General features: G+C 42.8%; 1 protein-coding gene across 2 annotated transcripts in view; it reads right to left on the reverse strand.

The window, feature by feature from the left end:
* ITGB5 (integrin subunit beta 5) overlaps nt 1–19971 on the reverse strand; it is a 74112-nt gene that overhangs the window by 21881 nt on the left and 32260 nt on the right. For both annotated transcript variants that reach the window (XR_004427481.1, XM_033163130.1), the window contains exons 6-10: nt 19571–19732; nt 16944–17039; nt 15698–15787; nt 12781–12915; nt 8179–8608 (exon numbers count right to left, since the gene is read on the reverse strand). Coding sequence is in view for 1 of the 2 variants with exons in the window: in XM_033163130.1 (XP_033019021.1) it covers nt 8179–8608; nt 12781–12915; nt 15698–15787; nt 16944–17039; nt 19571–19732 (913 nt within the window). In the remaining variant the exon portion in view is untranslated. The remainder of the gene's footprint in view (nt 1–8178; nt 8609–12780; nt 12916–15697; nt 15788–16943; nt 17040–19570; nt 19733–19971) is intronic.

The following is a 19971-nucleotide window of genomic DNA, read 5'->3' on the forward strand; positions in this document are numbered from 1 at the left end:
GTTCAGCTGCCAAAATGGTCTTTTGTATTTTCAGTTTTAAAAAAGTTGGTGCATGCAACAGGAATTCACTACTTGGAGGGGCTTTGTATATACACAGCTCATGTCTTTTTAGTGCTGCTGCCAAATTCATTCAGATGCTGAACAGTTGCTTTCCCTTTTTAAAGGCTTTGGACATGAATGGACTAGCGATTCCTGTGCTACCAGGATGGCGCTTTAGTGCTTTTCTCATCAATTAAAAAAAAAAAAAAAGATTTAATCCTTCCCGCTATGTTCATGCTATCTTCAATCTAATGCCAGCACTACAATATACTACATTCCCGTATTGAGGAAAACAACTCTGCTGCTGCTTGTATCTATTTCTTTATTAAACAGGACTAAACGGGCATTCGAACATGCACATCCAGCACAAAGTTATTTTAAAGTGCAAATTTCAAGTAAAGGTTTCAGAATTCAGAGGTTAATATAGGGGGAAGGGTAGCTTAGCTGATCTGAAAAAAAGGAACAAAAACATGCTAGATAAGCAAATTCAGAAATACAGTAGCACTTAGCCAGCACATGCACACATGTTTTAAGATGATGCATTAATTAATGAATGAGGTTTCAACATCGACAGTGACTACTCCGCCAATAAGCATTTTTAAAAAAGCATGTGATGTTTGCATGATTTCATTCCACATGGCAATTCTAGATGGGATCTAAGAACTGCCGTTTTTTTAATCAACGACAATATATAGCGCATCCTGTTCAAGGAGAATGTGAAGACTCTTCCCAGCTAATGAGTCCCAACTACACAGGAGAGGAGAAAATATATCCAGAGTCATTCGTTAACCAGCAGGGGATGATTGGGGGGCACAGAAAGGGCAAGTATATTTCTAGATGGGTGAGTTGTGTCCCACGTGTTAAGAACTGGTTCATAAGGGACAACGGCATATTTTTGCATTGCAGGGGGTTGGAAGGGACGTCCAACTCCCAATAGACTGCGATCTACTCACAGTATTAAAAAAAACTGGCAGTGATCTACCCATTATTGTTGGATGGCCCAAAGGTGTTGAACCTATTTTGTAAAGGCAAAGCTATAGAGCTTTTTTTTTTTTTGTAAAGGCAAAATTGTTCAGCTTTTTTTAGGAAGCCAAAGTTGTTGAGGTTTTTTTATGGGGGGGGGAGATTGCTGAGAGGTCAGAGATCTATCAGGAACACCCCGTAATCTACCAGTAGATTGCAATCTACCTGTTGGACATGCCTGGACTAGATGATCCCCAGGGTTCCTCCCAACTCTTATGATCCTATGATTTCTGATCTTGCCTGCTAGGTCAGTAGAGCTGACAAGCAACAGGTGTGCCTGCTAGGCAGAAGCTGCAACCCAAGAACCCAAGGGATACAGCTTTAAAAATGACTGTTCTTTTAAAAAGGGGGGGGCAGGGAATTAGCTTTGCAGGATGTGCCTTAGAAGCACATTCTCAAAGTCCAAAACTGCTCCATCGTCCCCTTGCCTTAGACTACTGAACAGCGATGCACACATACAAAGGTGTTTCCCAGTACCAATCATCCAAGCAAAAATTCTGCAGTGCATTGCTTTCAATGGAAACTGTATTTGGAGGTGCATCCTTGCGAAACCAACACACTGCAGACAGACAGCATATGTGGATTCTCATCATCTCTGCACTCTGTTGCTTTCAGAGGACTGCATAGCCAAAGGTGTGCTCCACCGAAAGTAGCACACATTTGCATGTACAAATCCTAAACAAGTGGTGTTAGAATTTTTCATGATCTATACTGGTATCATCTACCGGTATCTCCAAACTGAACCCCAGGCCTACAAATTATGTATTAGGTGAAAAGAAGGGGTTCCAGAAGGTGTGAAACTCTCCTTGTACCCTAAAGTAGGTATACAGCCTGTTCTTGCACATACAGTATCATGTGAAGGGGGCGATAAGTCATTGTGTTAATTCTGGAAAAATCCAGTATCCATCAGTCCTGCTCACATCTGCTCTGGCTTCACATCATTGAGAAATATTTTGCTTGGGCAATATGTGGTTAAGTGGTTAATTTTTTGGCCACTACTGTTTTTTTAATTTTTATGCAAGCAAGGAGAAGTTCCCCTGCCCTCTCCCTGAGCTGTTTGCCATTATGTTAGTGGCGTTCTGTTGTGTTATTACAAGGATGGGCAACAGACAGATCCCAGAAGGAAAAACAACTCCTGACTTTTTACAAAGGGAATTAGGCAAAAGCAATGGGAGGATGGGAGAGGGGAGGTGGAGAAGAGATGCCTGCAGGATGGCGGTGGTGTCAAACTGATTCCATAAAACCCTAGAGGGAATAAGGCTGATGCCCCCCAAGACATGTCCATAAAGCATCAGAAGAGGCGGGAAAGACTGCTAAGCTATTGGGGCTCCCAAGCACAAAGAATATCCTCAAAATCTAATGCACACAGTAGAAGCCGCCTCACTACAACTAGCAACAAACATCAGGACGCCACTTCCTGCTGTTCATGTCAGTCCTTATTACATCTGAGGGACCTAAAGCTTGACCCCACATTTCTGCATGTTAACCCATGTGGCAACAATGGCTAGAAGCATGCCACGCCTAATCCTTGTTAAGAGGTACTTGGAATGGAATTCAAGTAAAAGCAGGCCAGCAGACCCCCAACGCCGGCTCACTTTCTTTTAAAACATGCCTGGGGATTCCATAAATCTCTGCCGCTAACCAGAAGTGCCAATGGTAGGGAGGAATAAATCTGTCCATTTCAGTCTCTCGTTTTTCCAATCTCACGGTTCAGTCCAGTACACATTTCCATACCAGGTTTTTTTAAGTCTTCATGAAAATACATCACTATTTCAGTATGTGTTTCTCCTGCTATATTCAGTTTTGAAAGCCATACTGTATTCCCTAACAAAATGCATGTTTGTGTGCTGTTTTTTTATGCACACCTCACACACACACAGCAAAGAAGCCACATTTTTGTACACAATCTTTGGTTGGAGAAGTGCATTCAGAAAATTCAAAGGAACATGAATTTTGAAGGATAGCTGCATTTCAGTTTGCATAGTTTCAGAAAGCGTGAATTGGTACGAAAATGTGAAACAACGCAAATTTCTCCCCAACCCAAGTCATGAGTCAGAAAACACACACATTTATACCTATCAAGATGCAGTGGCCATAAAGACAGAGAGATGCTGTAAAAAGCCCAGGTCAGTCTGCACAATTTGGCCTTCTTTGTATCTCATGGAACTAGGAAATTGCTTCTTTGGGAAGCTTATGAGAAAGAGAGAGAGAAACAGAGAAATCTAGCTGGATATATTTTCCCATCTGTCCTCTTACAATGTATTTGGAACATTTAACAGATATTAAAACAGAGCTCCTTAGCATCTTTTGGAAAGAGAAAAAATCAAGACTATAAAACATAATAACTAGCTACAATTGACTAATAGGAATTTGGAATACAGAACCAAAATGTGTCTTGGGGTGGGGAGAGGTTCCTACCCTGGAAGGCCAAATTTGTTCTGTCGAAAGTTTCTCTCTCTCCTCGAATCAGAATATTAACCCAGTACATATTATATAAGTGAATTATACATTGCAGAAAACTGAATCTACTGTAGGCTATTCATAGGCATTTTAACAATGATAAATTATAAGTTATACTAAACAATAAATTTATAGGTCAAACAAAATACAGCAACCTCCTACCTTAATGCATATTTCTTATGGGCTAAGCTTATAAAATGCTGATAAATGGGGAAAATATAATATAGAAACTAAAATGGGAGAACATGGGGATATAGTTCTAACAATTCAAAGAGACAAGTGCAAAAGCCTGCTCAGTTATGATTCTTACTATTAAACCATTATCACTCTTGTAGTTCTAAACTACACACATTTACTCAGAGGTTAGCCCCACTGTGTTGAATGTGGCTTGCAACTAAATATAAGGCTGCATGGGATTGCAGTCTTATTGTGCGATGTACCACACAATCCTCCAAAGGTCTACTGTACAAGTTCAAGCAAGATGAAACTTCAGTATCACTTCCAGTTTCCAACTTGTTTCTGAGCAAAAGGGAGCAATCCTTACGAAGAATCTAAAAGGCATTTGACCCGGAAAGAATCAAGAGTTCAGCAGTGAAGGAGGACAGCTTGTCTGAACTGCACCCTTCCTCCAGAGCCCTCAAAATCTACAAGGATTCAAATGCATCAAGAACACATCAAGCATAAAGAATGTGTTGCTAATTGTTTGGATCCTGATCTCTAAAGCAGACAACTAGTGCCAAGAGAATGCATCACAAAAGTTGCAAGAGGCAGGAACTCCAGCTGAGAATGTTTCCATCGTAATGAGCAAACTAAACCACACAAAAATAACATGGCTACCCCTCTGGAGAGAGAACAGATTTTGTAACATTTGGGGCTTTCCCCCCATTCAAACATTCCTTCCTCTGCTATACTACTCTGTGTAATTTTTGCAGAATTTTCTAAATTATAAGATATGGCTGAACTTTGATAGCAGGGGGAGTTTGCTGTTCTTTGTGGTGACATTCCTTTAAATTATTTTGGATCATACTCAACTGATGCCAAATCATACCCTTTTCTTGTTGTCCCTATTATCATAACCATTTCCTCATAAAGTGCATGAATTATCTTATTTTACTTGCATGAAATATAGCATTGACATGATTCAACACTTCATGTGGCGTAGGATTCATTCCCCAATGTATGAGCTGCTTTCATCCACAAACCGCACTGTCTCCTTTTGACTTGCACTGCAATTAAACATACTGAATCGCTCCTGGGAAAGCTTCCAGGCATCCAAGTCATCATATGCTAGCTATAAAACATGCTTTCACCTTCTTTCGCCACAGTAAAAAGAATATTATATGAGCCCTGTAAATTCACAATCAAAAGCACTATCCATCCTGAGATGGGCCCACCAGCTTGCAGAACTTTGCAGATATATCTTATTTCCAGATTCTCTGATCTGCACATAATTTTTAAGCTGCCTCACTACTGCTGCTGCTGATTGCTTTTGCAAAGTTTCTGGATTCTCCTCAGGGTGTTCTTGTCCTTCTGGGTTTGTCTGCCACAGAGTTTAATGACGAGTAGCTAAAGAAGGCTGATCGCCGAAGAATTGATGCTTTTGAATTATGGTGCTGGAGGAGACTCTTGAGAGTCCCATGGACTGCAAGAAGATCAAACCTATCCATTCTCAAAGAAATCAGCCCCGAGTGCTCACTAGAAGGACAGATCCTGAAGTTGAGGCTCCAGTACTTTGGCCACCTCATGAGAAGAGAAGACTCCCTGGAAAAGACCCTAATGTTGGGAAAGATGGAGGGCACAAGGAGAAGGGGACGACAGAGGATGAGATGGTTGGACAGTGTTCTTGAAGCTACTAACATGAGTTTGGCCAAACTGCGAGAGGCAGTGAAGGATAGGCGTGCCTGGCGTGCTCTGGTCCATGGGGTCACGAAGAGTCGGACACGACTGAACGACTGAACAACAACAACAGCTAAAACGGTGGAGTTCAATTTGGCACTCGAGTATCTAAAACGGTGGAGGAGATCAGCTGCTTCTGCTATTCACATCCAATTCAAGGAGCAGCATAAAGAAAGGAGAGCAGTGGCCCAAAAGGATGGCTCTAAATCAGGTGTGGGGAACCTTTGGCCCTCCAGAGGTGAACTACCAACTCCCAACAGCCCCAATAGGCATAGCCAATGGCAAGGGATGATCAGACTACCCTTAGCAGTAGGCAAAACTCCAAAAATCTCCTCCAAAAAAAGAGGAACCTTTAATATGCATACCTGAAGAGAGAACCTTCTCAGAAGGGCTCATCTCCCTTAGGGAGGCTCACCTGGCACCTACCACCAATGGCTTTTCAGTAGTGATGTGGAGTGGAAATTTCCCCAGCCCATTATTTTTCCACATTTCCCCCGTTTCCTCAAGTTTATTAGTAACAAGGAACGGATGCCAACTGTAAATACAATATGAGGCAAGCTTGGTAGTTTCAGAGTCATGAGTCCTGTTTACTAACAAAAGTAAAATGAATGTGCCAAATTAGATCCCTATTAAGGGCACCCAAAAATGTTCTGAAGTAAACTGAACGATGACCAAATGAGACAACCCTAGTTACAGGTCTAGGGACTTTGGGCAGCAATGTGAAAAATCCAAACGACCCACAGCCCAGTGTAAATCAGCCTAAGTCAGTCCCTAGATTGCAGCTTAAGTCAGTCCCTGATGCAAATCTTACTTCAGCCACAAACTTAGGCAAGCCAGTGGTCTCTCAACCCAGTCCCTCTCCTTCCATCTGCAATAGGAAAAGGATACTGCACCGAGAGCCAGTGTGGTGTAGTGGTTAAGAGCGGTAGACTCGTACTCTGGTGAACCGGGTTCGCGTCTCCGCTCTTCCACATGCAGCTGCTGGGTGACCTTGGGCTAGTCACATTTCTTTGAAGTCTCTCAGCCCCACTCACCTCACAGAGTGTTTGTTGTGGGGGAGGAAGGGAAAGGAGATTGTTAGCCGCTTTGAGACTCCTTAAAGGGGAATGAAAGGCAGGGTATCAAGTCCAAACTCCTCTTCTTCTTCTGATAAGGTTGTTAAAAGAATTACAAAGCGAAAGTACATGAAGCGCTTTAAGCATTCAAAATGCACTATATAAAAGGATAAGTTTTCCCATTTTTTAACATTTTAGTAAGAAAGCAAAGAGAAGGATACTCCTGCATTTAGCAGGACTCCAGTCCTCAGTAATGATGTCACATTCAAAGTTCCAAAACACCATTCTAACAATAGCAACAGTGCTTCATACTTCTGCTAAAAAACTTCACACACACTAAACAGCATAATTACTGTTTAGTACATAGGGTACTGGCTTAGCAGTAAATGTGGCACTAGAAATCCAGGGTTACCAGATGTCAAACTGGCATCTGGACTAGGGAGAAAAAGGAAGCCAAATTGCAAGAAGACAGATAACACAGTTCCTCTTAAGGTTAATCTAAGCCATTTTCTTTTTCATTTCCTTTGTTGCCACCACTGTAGTTTCAGTATTTAATCCTTGAAAAGAAGAAATACTGCAGACCTAACATCTGCAGATTCCTGAGTGCCCAGTATGACTCAGGCTCAGATGACTACTTAAAGGTGGCTCTTGCTACACAGGCCATGGAAAGTATGCTTCATTTTGCAAGGCACTGCAGTGTTGTACGAGTTCACGCTTACAGTGATCAAGGCTGAACTGCAAAGTTGGGCAGTTACCCCAGAGCCATTTTACCACCGATCAAGCGGTATATAAATACTGCGAAATAAAGGATTATGCATCTCGCTTGCCCGTCCCTTATTTCTGGGATGGTGTACATAAAGCCATCTGCATGTACGTAAACATTCTGCAAGTGTTGTCAAAAGGATTAAAAAGCTTAAACTGTACAGCATGGACTGGGGAACCTGCGGCTCTCCACAGATGTTGCTGGAATACAACCCCCTGATCATTAGCTATGCTGACTGGGGCTAATGGAAGTCCTAGTCCACCAACACCTGGAGAGCCACTTAGCCATCTCTGTTCTAGTGGCTTGAGCTACACATTATTATCAATGCATGATCACAGTCAAATGCAGCACCATCTTCCCTTCTCCCAAATAACCATTTAGTAACACAACACTTGTGACGTTTCGTGGGTTTCCTCGTCCATTTCACCTCATTAGCTGTTGGCAGAGGCCTCAGAGTGCAACATGCATAACTTAATGTTACCAAGAAAGTGTGATTTGGGGCTGCAAATCAGGAAATGATTTGGCCGCATTAGTTTCACATGAAGAATATGGCTTTTGGAACATGCTTTCTTCTGGTGACAATGTAGGTCTAGCATATGAAACCACATTTTCCTGTGCTGAGAAGAGGTCTTGGTGCATTGGCTTGTAAGCGAATGACTTTTGAAATGTTTTTGCACAATTGGGGTGGGGTGGGAACCTGTGACCCTTCAGATGTTGCTGGACTCCAATTTCCCAACAGCCCCATCCAGCAAGGCCAACAGTCAGTGGGGATGGGAGTTGTGGAGTTCGAACATTTCTGGAGGGTCACCTTTGGCTTAAGAAAATGATTAACAGAAGATCTCGGGGAGCGGAAACTCTGCACAGCTCACCCTTCACATTTGAGAGCTCTTACAAGATCTGAGCTGGATAGGAAAATGGATTATTAGATCGCCCCGCACTTACCTGAACAGATTACACCTTTATATCTTGGGCAGGAGAAGTCATCGCACTCACAGAACAGCCCATAGATCTTCCCAAATTCACTCTCGTAGCAGACGCAGTGGTTGCAAGAGCATTCCCCGCGGCCGTTGCAGACCCGCTTCCCTTCAGCTTCGCGGCACATGTTCTGGTACATGTTCCCACTCTCGCCTTCCTCACATTCACACTTGGCTCCCACGTGGCCCGGATCACAGTCACATAACCCACACACATGGGTGCCGTTCCCACTGCACTTGCTGCTGCTGTGCTCTATCTGTTTGGTACATCCGCACACGCAGTTGTAGGTGACGGTCACCTCCAGAGTGTCCCGAAACCAATCCGGCCTGATAGTAAACGTATGTGAGGTGTTCTCGGCGGGGCAACTCCGAGCTTCTACTGATATCTCAAAGGAAACCTATGTGGGAATAGTGAAAGGTAGGAATGGGAAGTCATCAGAAGCCTTAAAAAACTCAAATGTTTTGGCAGAACCAGCTCTACCGGTGGAGAGGTTGAGGCGGCTCCCTCAAACAGCAAATGCTGGGGGGGAGAAGTGAACCAAGGAACATATACCAAGTCAGGCTATTGGTCCATCTAGCTCAATATCGTCTACACTGACTGGCAGTGACTTCAACTGGGTCTCTCTCAGACAGAGACTGAACCTGGGACCTTCTGCATGCAAAGCTCTACTATGGACTGATAGGCCTTCTCCTTAGACACCCTGCCATTCCCCTGGGCATCCTCAGCTATCCTCCTGGCACCCCCACCCCTAGTCCTGGAGGTAGTGTTGGATGCTGTTCTGCTGCCACTACTGAAGTAGGATTCAGCCACCAGTCTGATCAGGTTCTGTCTGCAGAAGGGCAGGCGGGGCTGCTGCATTGTCCTGCTCCACACAGAATAAACATTAGAAGTTTCGTTGCATGTGAAGCCCTGTTTACAGCCCAGGTTGGCGCTCCTAGGAACAACCTTCAAAAGGAAAAAGCAAGGGCAAAGATATCCCCCTTCCAATGCAGCAAACCCTCGTACCATTTCAAGCAATGGGAATATTTTTGTTAAGTTGTTCTTATTTTGCTTTGAAGGAAAGTTCCCTCCTCTAGCATTAGAGCACGGATCTGCAAGTCTTCCATCCTCCCAGTTACATTTGATCTTATTCTACTGCCGTTGCTCTATTCCAGGCATAGGCAAACTCTGCCCTCCAAATGTTTTGGGACTACAACTGCCATCATCCCTACCTAACAGGACCAGTGGTCAGGGATGATGGGAATTGTAGTCTCAAAACATCTGGAGGGCCGAGTTTGCCTATGCCTGCTCTGTTCTGTTTGTGTATGCTACTCTGGGAACTCTTTTTTTTTTTTAAGAATGTGTTATAAATGCTTAATAAATAAAAGTACAATTATCTCTGCAGGCTAAGGGAGAAGTCAGTCTGAACAATGATTTCCCGTTTTCAGGTTGAAAACATTGTTAGGGCTTGCCTTAATTCCCCCCCCCAACCCGGCCGCCTGTTAATTTTTGTTGCATTATTATAGCTGATAACCTATACACACCTACCTGGAAGTAAGGCTCACTCAACTCAATGGGACTTATTCTGTATAAACATGCATACAGTTGCACTTTGAATTGCAACTGTGAATCCTTTATTAATGAAAATGAACAAAATGGTGGTGGTGGTTTTTAAATGATTGTATCCACAAGCTACCAAATGCCATATGTTTTTAAAAATACATGGCATAAAAAACCTGTCAAACTGGTAGATTCTGCAATGATGCAAACTAAACTCAGCACTAGATATTTTTCTCTTTGAGAAGTGAAGGCCAATGGCTTAGACTGCAAATAAGTGTTGCCTCTTTTATTCCTCCCCCCTTTTCTCCCGTGCTTTTTTTCTTTTTTAATTGAGCACAAAATTGCTTGGAGAATGCAGAACTGTTGCTAATAAAACAAGGGACAGCCCACCCCTGTAAAACACAGTGGCGCAAATGGAGCAAATGAACTGATTTATGAAACTTAAAAGTATTTACATATGTCAATGCAGCATGTTAGCTTTGCTCCGGGTTTATCTATCAGCCGATTTCTGATGTACTTCGAAACAGGCTTCGTTTGAAACAGACAGTGGGGAGGGGGGAATCTCTTGGCTCTTTCAAAGGGTCACTGAGAATTCTCCGTTTTATTGAAATCCCAGCCTGCTCTGCTCTTCTGTGCCAGATGGCAATGTGCAGATGGGACACTGCAGCAAGTTTCGCTGTTAGTAACCCCAACAGTGCTGTCCTCGATTCAGAAAAAGCACAGGAAAGCCTGATCTAGAGACTTGCAGGGGTATGAAGGAAGGAGTAGCTCTCCTCCTTCACAAAGGAAAACAGATCAAAGAGCTTAAAACATTTGCTGGGAGGAGCCCCAGGATTACACGGACCATAGAAGTTTCCCAATCCTGTGATCAGAGCAGATTAGAACTCACAATACCCAGGTTCTTCAAGGGAACAAGCATGAAGCATCTACAGCAGGCTTCCTCAACCTCGGCCCTCCAGATGTTTTCAGACTACAATTCCCATCATCCCTGACCACTGGTCCTGCTAGCTAGGGATCATGGGAGTTGTAGGCCAAAAACATCTGGAGGGCCAAGGTTGAGGAAGCCTGATCTACATTGCCTTCTCCCAATGTGTGGTTTGATATACTGTATATTCTGGCGTATAAGACTACTTTTTAATCCAGGAAAATCTTCTCAAAAGTCGGGGGTCGTCTTATACGCCGGGTGGAGAATCTGTGGTCGAGTATATCTCAAACTCTATATTTTAACTGGAAAAGTTGGGGGTTGTCTTATACGCCCAGTCGCCTTATACGCCGGAAAATACAGTATTCATTTCTGTTGGATAACGATGCACATATTGAAAACACCTATGCAAATAGGCCTTGTTCATGTCACCCACCTGCACTTTCTCTTTGCAGGGCAGCGGGGAGGAGGGGTACCATTCAAGGCCTTCTCACATAAGTGTTTTTTTTTGGGGTTTTATAAAATATTTTTTCTTATTTTTTTCATTAGTAACACTCCAATATGGGCCACATTATTACAATGTCAAATCATACCAAATCATAATACAATTTAAAAAGCCAATTATACATTTCCAAATTAAACAAATTTGGAAACTTCCCATGTTCTGACCGTCCGAAGATAATTATTCCTTGGTCCTTCTCACGTAAGTGTTAATGCACATAGGCCCCAGTTCACATTGAATATTTTACACACTGTGCTGGATGTAAGCAAAACCACAGCTTGCATCAGCATTCCACCGTACATAAAATCCACAGGCTGGGACCACGTGGGAAGGCGATTGTAGTAAGAGCTGAGGAACGAGCACTGGAAGCAAAGAAGACTGGTGACTGGGAGCAGCTGCCGAGACCACATAACACCGGTACTGAAAGATCTTCACTGGCTCCCAGTACGTTTCCAAGCACAATTTAAAGTGTTGGTGCTGAACTTTACAGCCCTAAACAGCCTTGGTCCTGTATACCTGAAGGAGCGGCTCCATCGTCCAGCCTGGACCCAGCACCGAGGGCCTTCTGGCGGTTCCCTCACTGCGAGAAGTGAGGTTACAGGGAACCAGGCAGAGGGCCTTCTTGGTAGTGGTGCCTGCCCTGTGGAATGCCCTCCCAGCAGATGTCAAGGCAATAAGCAACTATTTTACTTTTAAAAGTCAACTGAAGGCAGCCCTGTTTAGGGAAGTTTTCAATGTTTGATGCTGTATTGTTTTTAATATTCGGTTGAAAGCTGCCCCGAGTGGGGTTGTGAGCATGCCCCGACAACATAAATGCACGACTAGCGAAGCACAGATTAGTGCTCACTGATCTAAGATTGCACACTGATCTAAGATTGCAGTTTCTCCAAGGTAAATGGGGGATAAGGCCCCTTCAACTCAGTGGGGCTTACTTCTGACATGCACAAGAATGTGCTGCTACCCTGTGAGCAATGCAAGGGAAAGTGGTAAGCCAGCTGATGAAGAAGTTCAAAATGAGAATAACAAATTAAAATGCTTTTACCATTTTCAAGATAGATTACATAATGTATGGAATGGAAAGCTGCTTCCCTCAAGCCCAACACGTTGTGGCCTTCCAGTTTCCAAGCAGTCCTCAAACAGAATTCACTGGCAGAATTTGGTCTCTCTTTTTCAGTATTAGATCTGGAAGCAATCCTCTTAAACTCCTACCTCTAAACTAATAAAAACTGAATTTATGTGCCACTGTAGAAGGCAGCTCAGAATATCAAAAAACATAACAATGAACAATCTTACAGCCATCTAAAAGTGACAACGGCAGCAACATTAAGTTATCAAAGGCTACTTAAATAGCAGAACAATATAACAACTAACAGCAGCTATATTCTGCAACATAGCTCCCTAGGTGGAGGGAATTTTTTTTACGAAGAGGCCGTTTGAAGAAGGTGGGTGTTTAGAAATTCACAGTGCAGAGGTCGTAGGCACCTGTGAGAGGAGGGAACTCCTATTATAGCACTGCTTCAATTATCCCTTTCATGGGAACCTGATGGCCCATATGCAATTCTACCATGATTATTTCCTATCCTGCCCATTGGATAAACAAACTCACTGTGTCTCCTATCTGAAGATCTGCACACTTCCTGACTCCAGGGTATGACAAGCCATCCTGACACGTGGCTGTGAAAGCCAGGTTGAGGTCCTCAGGGTTATCCCAGACAGTTAGCTCTACTTTAGATCGGATACTCTAGAAAAGAAAAAGAAACAGAGTCCCAAAAGTTAAAAAAATTTAAATGCACATACATCATTTCACTTCTTAAGACATTTGTAAGAACAAACCATACACTAATGGGCACATCAAATTACAGTGGTACCTCTAGATGCGAATGGGATCCATTCCAGAGCCCCGTTCGCATCCTGAGCAGTCCGCAACCCGCAACGCCACTTCTGCGCACGCGCGGGTCGCAATTCGGAGCATCTGCGCATGATGTCATTTGACGCGCCTGCGCATGTACAACCCGCCAAAACTGGAAGTAACCCATTCTGTTACTTCCGGGTTTGGCGCGTTCGTAACCCGTGCCGTTCGCAACCCACAGCGAACGCAACACGAGGTACGACTGTACATGAAACAGCACAGTGATCTAAGGTTGCATCCATAGTAGCGATAAGGAGCACCTCCCTTCTCCATCAGTGCCATCCTCTCCAACCAAGAAACTTAATGGAATTTAAGTGGAATAAAACTGCCAAGCCCAGAGTTGCTTCTCCACCACTTGCCCCTTTGCCTGCACTCCTCCTCTGTGATGCTTCACTTGCTGCCCAGTTCCTCTTCATCAGTATTCCAGTGTTAGCAAGAGGGCAGTACTGTACTGGCTTTCCATGAAAGGAAACAATGAGTTGGGCACACGTAGCTATAATGGTGACTGACTGTTTATCCTTCGCTCATTACCACTGCTGTAAAAATATGTTCAAACCTTTTATGGTCCCCTGCTCCTCCCTTCAGGGTGTTTGTTTATAAGTATTCTAAATAGCTATAAAGATGCATTGTCATAGTCTGATATCTTTTACAGTGAGATAAACAGGATATCAAGTATTTCCAAATCAAAAGCAGAGTAGCAGAAAATGTGTGTGTGTGTGTGTGTGTGTGTGTGTGTGTGTGTGTGTGTGTGTTTTAAATGCATCTCTGCTGGATTCTCCAATGTTAATATGGCTTGTTTTTCAATAGACCCAGCATGCTGCTCTCCAGATATAATTGGACTCCCAGCTCTCATCAGCCCCAGTCAGCAAGACCAATGGGCAAGGACAATGAGAGTTGTAGTCCAACAGCTTCTACAGGGCACCATGTTGGCTATGGCTGTCTTAATACATTAAAATACCAACAAAATTGGAGTCTAATTAATAATAATAATAATAATAATAATAATAATAATAATAATATTTTTACTTATACCCCGCCCATCTGGCTGGGTTTCCTCAGCCACTCTGGGTGGCTTCCAACAAGAGATTCTTAAACTCTAAATAGTTCCAAAATTCTTGTGGCATACACAGCAACAAATCACCCGCTGCCCACATGCCAACTATCCTCATCAGCCTCCCACACAATCAAAACAAACGGAGGAAATTGGTATCCCTCATACATGCCATCTTCTTTTCCTGCTGTGATCTTTAAAACAAAAAGATGCTGCCAGTCAGGACCGGTATTACTAGGTTGAATGTGCTGCTGCCTATATTATTCAGTATAAATCTACCTTTCTTATCAGGGCAGGGTCTATCTACAAGTCAAATATAGGACAAAGGGGACCACAAAAAATATTAACAAGTAGGTGCATGCCCATGAGTGGCCGATTTCCTTTCTCCCAGCAGCCTCTTTTATAGTCCCAAAGAGCCAATCAGGGGACAACGTGGACCACCACATTGCATAATGTAGCTTTGACTTCTAATAGGCATCCATGCAGCCGAGCTTAACCTCTAAGCGCTGCTCCATGGGAAGAGACTAGAAGTGCTTTTCTGGCACTCATGAGGGAAAGGGAAGTAATCAAAAGGAAGTAATAAACACTCTGGGACAGCACTTCTCTGCGTTGAAACATTATAGAGAAAACAGTGAAGAAACAGGATTAACAATGAGAAATCGGTTAACAGGAATTCAAGCCATGATACGAAACCGTTAAGAGCTCCTATTCTGGCTTCAATCCATCAAAGCAAAATAATTTTATGTTCTTATATAGCACCTATGTACAAAATCACCTGCATACAGTACGAGAAGATCCAACCTCAGAATTTCCGCCAAAAAGCAAGAGAAATAATTTGAAGTGGGTAATTTGCGTAAGCACACAAATATCTGTTCATAATTTATTTACTGCATTTCTATCCCACCTCAAGGTGTTTTTAAGCTTTTGGAGCTTTTTTTTCATCATGTTGCCATGCATCCAGGCTTCCCATGACATTTGACCAATTCGGCAAAATTCCTCCAACACCATTTTTACACCCGAAAACCAGGACATGTCGGGAATTTTCCTGACTTATGGCAAGCCTGGGCTAGTGGGGATTTGAACGCCAGTCTCCTAGGTCCTAGTCCAACACTCTAACCACTACACTAGACTGGCTCTTCTGTGGTTCAATACAGAAACTCAAATGTCACAGTTACCAGGGCAGGGGATAGCTGGTCAACAATGATGGAGGATGTGTGAAGCAAGAAGAAACAACAACTAGACTGACAATCTGAAGCAGGGGCAAGGCAAAGAGAAATGGACTGTAGTAAATTTAAGGATATCCAATTATCCATTTACAGTGCAGGACACAAGTTCAATTTTCTTACCATCTGCACACACCTCCTTTTGTGATATGCCTGAAGAGTGGAACAATGTTATGTCTGCTCCCCAATACCACACTTGAATGCATCTTTTATTTTGAGACTCCTTTGTAAACAACTTTGAGAGCCTCTTGGGGCCATAGAGAGGGATGTAAGTATTCTAAATAATTAAAACATACAGACAGAGTTGATGACATCTAAAGACCAAAAGTGAAAAACTCACGTTGTAGGCCTTGACTATAAGCTGGATAATATTTGTAGAGTCTTGATTTAAAATCTCTACTGTCGTTCCAGGAATGAGGGCAGTAAGGTTCTTGAGAGAGAGAGAGAGAGAGAGAGAGAGAGAGAGAGAGAGAGAAACAAGTTATTAAAAAACAAAGGAAATTATATCCTCATAAGTTTCATCAATATAATTAAAAAGCCACAATTTTTATAAAAGGGAAAAATATTGGTCCTTGGAGACTTCTGTTCACGGACATTAATTAGGTGGAGGAGAATGGGAAATTTTGTTGAAAGAGACACAAGGTACTTTGAGCCTCTGAACAGTGCAGAGACATAATTCACTTTTAAGTAATAAGATTTAAGTAACGACAGGTTGGGCTGAATACACTTCTGTTGGCAACGTTCCCAAAATAAGGATTAAATCCCATAGCTATTTTTGGTGCCTTCATGATCACCAACATTGATCTATTCACTTTAAGAAGCTTAGCTGCTTTTCACTGAAGCTCCATTCTGAAATTAACTGAAGAATGAAGTTGGGAGGAGGGCGCACTGCAGAGCTGCTTAGGGCTGCAACCCTAACCCCACTTATTTGGAAGAAAGCACCACTGAATTCCAACAGGACGTACATCCGAGTAGACACAGTTAGGATTGCAGCCTGATTTGCACAGAGGCAAAGCTCCCAGGAGATCATAAGCACATTCTCAAGTGCTTTTTTAATTCCAAGCAGCTCTTCCTTCCTCCGAAGTACTAGACGTCTTAACACATTCTCTCCTTTCACCCCCAAATTCCAGTGGCAAAACTGCCACCTTGCAATCTTAATCAGACCTGAAAGAGTCCTTCAAGCTTCTCAAGATTGGGGCAAGGATGGGGAAGTTTCAAAAACAGTGGACAAATCTGCAATTGAGAGCTCCCAGTGTGCCTGCATGTGTAAAAATATGCCATATTCCTGCATGTGTTTGTGCGTGCATGCATGCTTGGCAGGGGGTTGGACTGGATGGCCCTTGTGGTCTCTTCCAACTCTATGATTCTATGATTCTATTCTATGAGAGTGTGGCCCACATCCACCTTGGCATGAAACCCCTGGAGGGGCTACAATGGGGCAATGCTACCCTAATAAAAGATTATCCACCCCTGGAGTGGGGTCATTTTCAAGGCCCACTCTGACTCTACTGACTTCCTTCCCCCTTCACTTTCCAGCAGGTTTCAAACAGAAAACCAGTTTCTTTCTCTTTGCGCCTAACACTTACCTTATAAAGAACATAGTGACTTTTTGTCACTGCAAAAATTAGGTGTATATTGTTCTCAGCTAGTTTCTCTGCAAGAAGAGCAAGAGAAGGATAATCCTAGGAAAAGACAGAGAAAGAGAGACCAGTGAAGACAAAGAAAATTGAATTATAACTGCTTTTCAGCTTTACTCTTATTTGCCTGTAAGTTTCATTAAAGTTAACAGGGCTTCCTTCTGAGCAGATATGCATAGGATTGTGCTTTAAAAGACTCCAAGTTTATACAATTATAGCTAAGCACACACATCTGCAAATAAGAGATTTCCACACTGTGGATGCACTTTAAGACATTTCATATTACGGCATCCATGTGTCAAGGAACGGAACTCTGTGGCCCGTCTGAACCAAAGCTGTATTCCTGATTTGCCATCAGTAAGTGTACTCATTATGATCACGTGAAAACTAGGCCAATTCACAGGTTTTTTGTTATTAAAGTAAATTACTTGCCAGGGCAACTACTCAAAATAGGCAGCAATAAAATTCAAGTACTTTTATTACAGTGAAAACGAAAACAAGAGCAGAGCAAGTTAGTTAAAACTTGATAGGTAACAACTCAACCCGCCCACACAATGGCATACATGAAGAAATGTGCCTTCCACTGGAACTGAAAACTCAAAAGAATCAGTGGGGTGGCAAATTTCATAATCAAGGAGCCACTACCAAGAAGGCCTCCCCTGTAGAGCTTAATACCCAGGAAGGCCTGTATGGCATAGTGGGCACTTCATCACTTAACTAGGTTCCAAGCAAATTAGTCACATTAAGTCAGCCAAGCAACGAATAAATAGGGATGCTGCCCAATTCCCCACCAATTATGGGGTCAGCTGCTCTCTTTACCCTTTTTCATTACATCCCAAAATCTCTTCTCAGGAAGTTCTGCATAGCTTGCACTGAGCCATCATGGCCTCCCATCCAGGTTAAGACCTGATTGTAACCATGTGCCCACATTATGTATTCTCAGACTATTCTCTGCACTCTCAAAAGAAGATATAAACCAGTGGAGCTCTCCCTTCCAGCAGCACACCCCCCCCCCCAATTACCCATACAAATGGCAGTGAAGTAACAGCAGGAGAAGGCAGCATCTTGCCCCAATATAAACAAGTGGAGGAAAACCTCTCTCACGTCACACATTTGGAGCAAAGAGACTTCTGACATCTATAATAGCAATCCACTCTGTTTAGGCCATGCATCAATTACCTCCAACTCAGAGCAAAGCTTAGTATGAACACACTATTAAGAACACCATTTAGTGGTGTCCAAACTTTTTTCAAGGAGGGCCAGATTTGATGAAGTGAAGGGCCATAAGTGCCGACCAAAGGGCCAACCAATGTTTTTGACCTTTTTTAGGATTAAAGTTATTGAGCTTTTTGGGATTTTACCCCTAAAATCGTAAATCTTTAGTGCCATCTGAATCCCACAGGAGAAATTAACAAGACATGTATTCCATGAAGCTCATTGACCTGAGAGTTTAGGATTGCAGCTTTAAGCATTTATCTATGCACATTAGTACTACCCCTTTCAATGGAAATTAGACGTGCCAAACTTTTCACTGATTCCAGCCCGTCCTGTTTGGACCGGCCAGTAATATTCCCATTTAACAGATGGAGAAACTGATGACCAACCAAGGTCATTCAGCCAAGTCTCTGCTGGGAGCAGGAATTTGTATCCAGGCCTTCCATTGTGAACCACACTGACATTCTTCCAATACTATGCTGGCAGAATAGATTTTCATGTGATTTCTAGGCTAGTACACAAATTACAGAAATGGCCAATGAATATGTACATCTACTGACTTTGTTTACACAGGAAAACAAAGAACTGTCCTGTGGAAGGATTCAAGCCCATTGTCTAAGGACAGCGAGTTAGGAACACTTTCAACATGGAGGGAGGGGAACATTACATGCTCATTAAATGGCACAATAATAATTAGGATTTGCAATTTGCCTGGCCTGCAGAAAAAAAGCCCAACAGCTATGCAAGAACAAAGCAGCTCTTCATCCAGAAAAGCCGAAGAAGGAAAATAGCTATCTGCAGACCTCTCTACTGAATTCAAAGTGTCAAATCAAGGTTTACCTTGTCCTTTGTTTACCAATATTATTTATATACCGATACAAATAAATGGAAGGACAGCACTTAGCTAGTAAGGGGCAAACAGAAGCAGAAACACATGACTGCTGCTGAAAGCATAATGGAGATACAACAAGTTGCACTAAGACACAGTAAGTTGTGAGACATTCACACAGCTACCATCTTTAAACAGCAGTTAAGGGTTTAGGGGTAACAAGTTGTTCCATCCTGAAATGAAATGCAACAAGGAGCAGTGATACAGAACCCTGATAAGGAGCAGCTGTTTACCTCACACAACACTGAGGGAAGAGCTGGGATGAAGCAAGGGACTCCATGCGGCAGCTTTTCTATATACTATTTTGCCTCATGCAGGGCTCCAGAGACACAAGGGAATGTGTTTTTTAAACTGTCTAATCATCCAAATGTGAAGTCAAAACAACGTCAGGTATACCTGCGTGGCATTCAAGAGACCCTTAGAATGATAACTAGACATTTTACACATCCATTTCATTGCTATGCATTCTCACCAGTTGATTGGAAGCGGTGTATTCGTTGGCCTCATTCAGGTGACACTGCCCATCATGTGGCTGCACCAATCCACCCAGCTTCCCATCCAGTGCTATGTGTGGGACATCATCCGTAGTGAACACCAACAAGTGAGAAGCCTCCTTCCGCCATCCAATCTCCTTCTACATTGAAATCAAGGCAAAAGAAGAAACCCATCAGCCTTTGCTCATGCCAACAGACAGCTTCTTCCTGCACCAAGCCCTTCCTTCAGGAGATAGGCATTGCTAAAGAGTATCATCAATAACACAGATAAAACTATTTTGTAAAAGAGCTGTAAACAGAAACAAAGCCACAGGAAAACAATAAAAACAGAGCAGAATTAGAACCATAACCTTCATATTCTGTAACCAGAAATTCTAAT

This window comes from Lacerta agilis, chromosome 1 (genome assembly GCF_009819535.1).
Source record: "Lacerta agilis isolate rLacAgi1 chromosome 1, rLacAgi1.pri, whole genome shotgun sequence".
NCBI classification, from domain to species: domain Eukaryota; kingdom Metazoa; phylum Chordata; class Lepidosauria; order Squamata; family Lacertidae; genus Lacerta; species Lacerta agilis.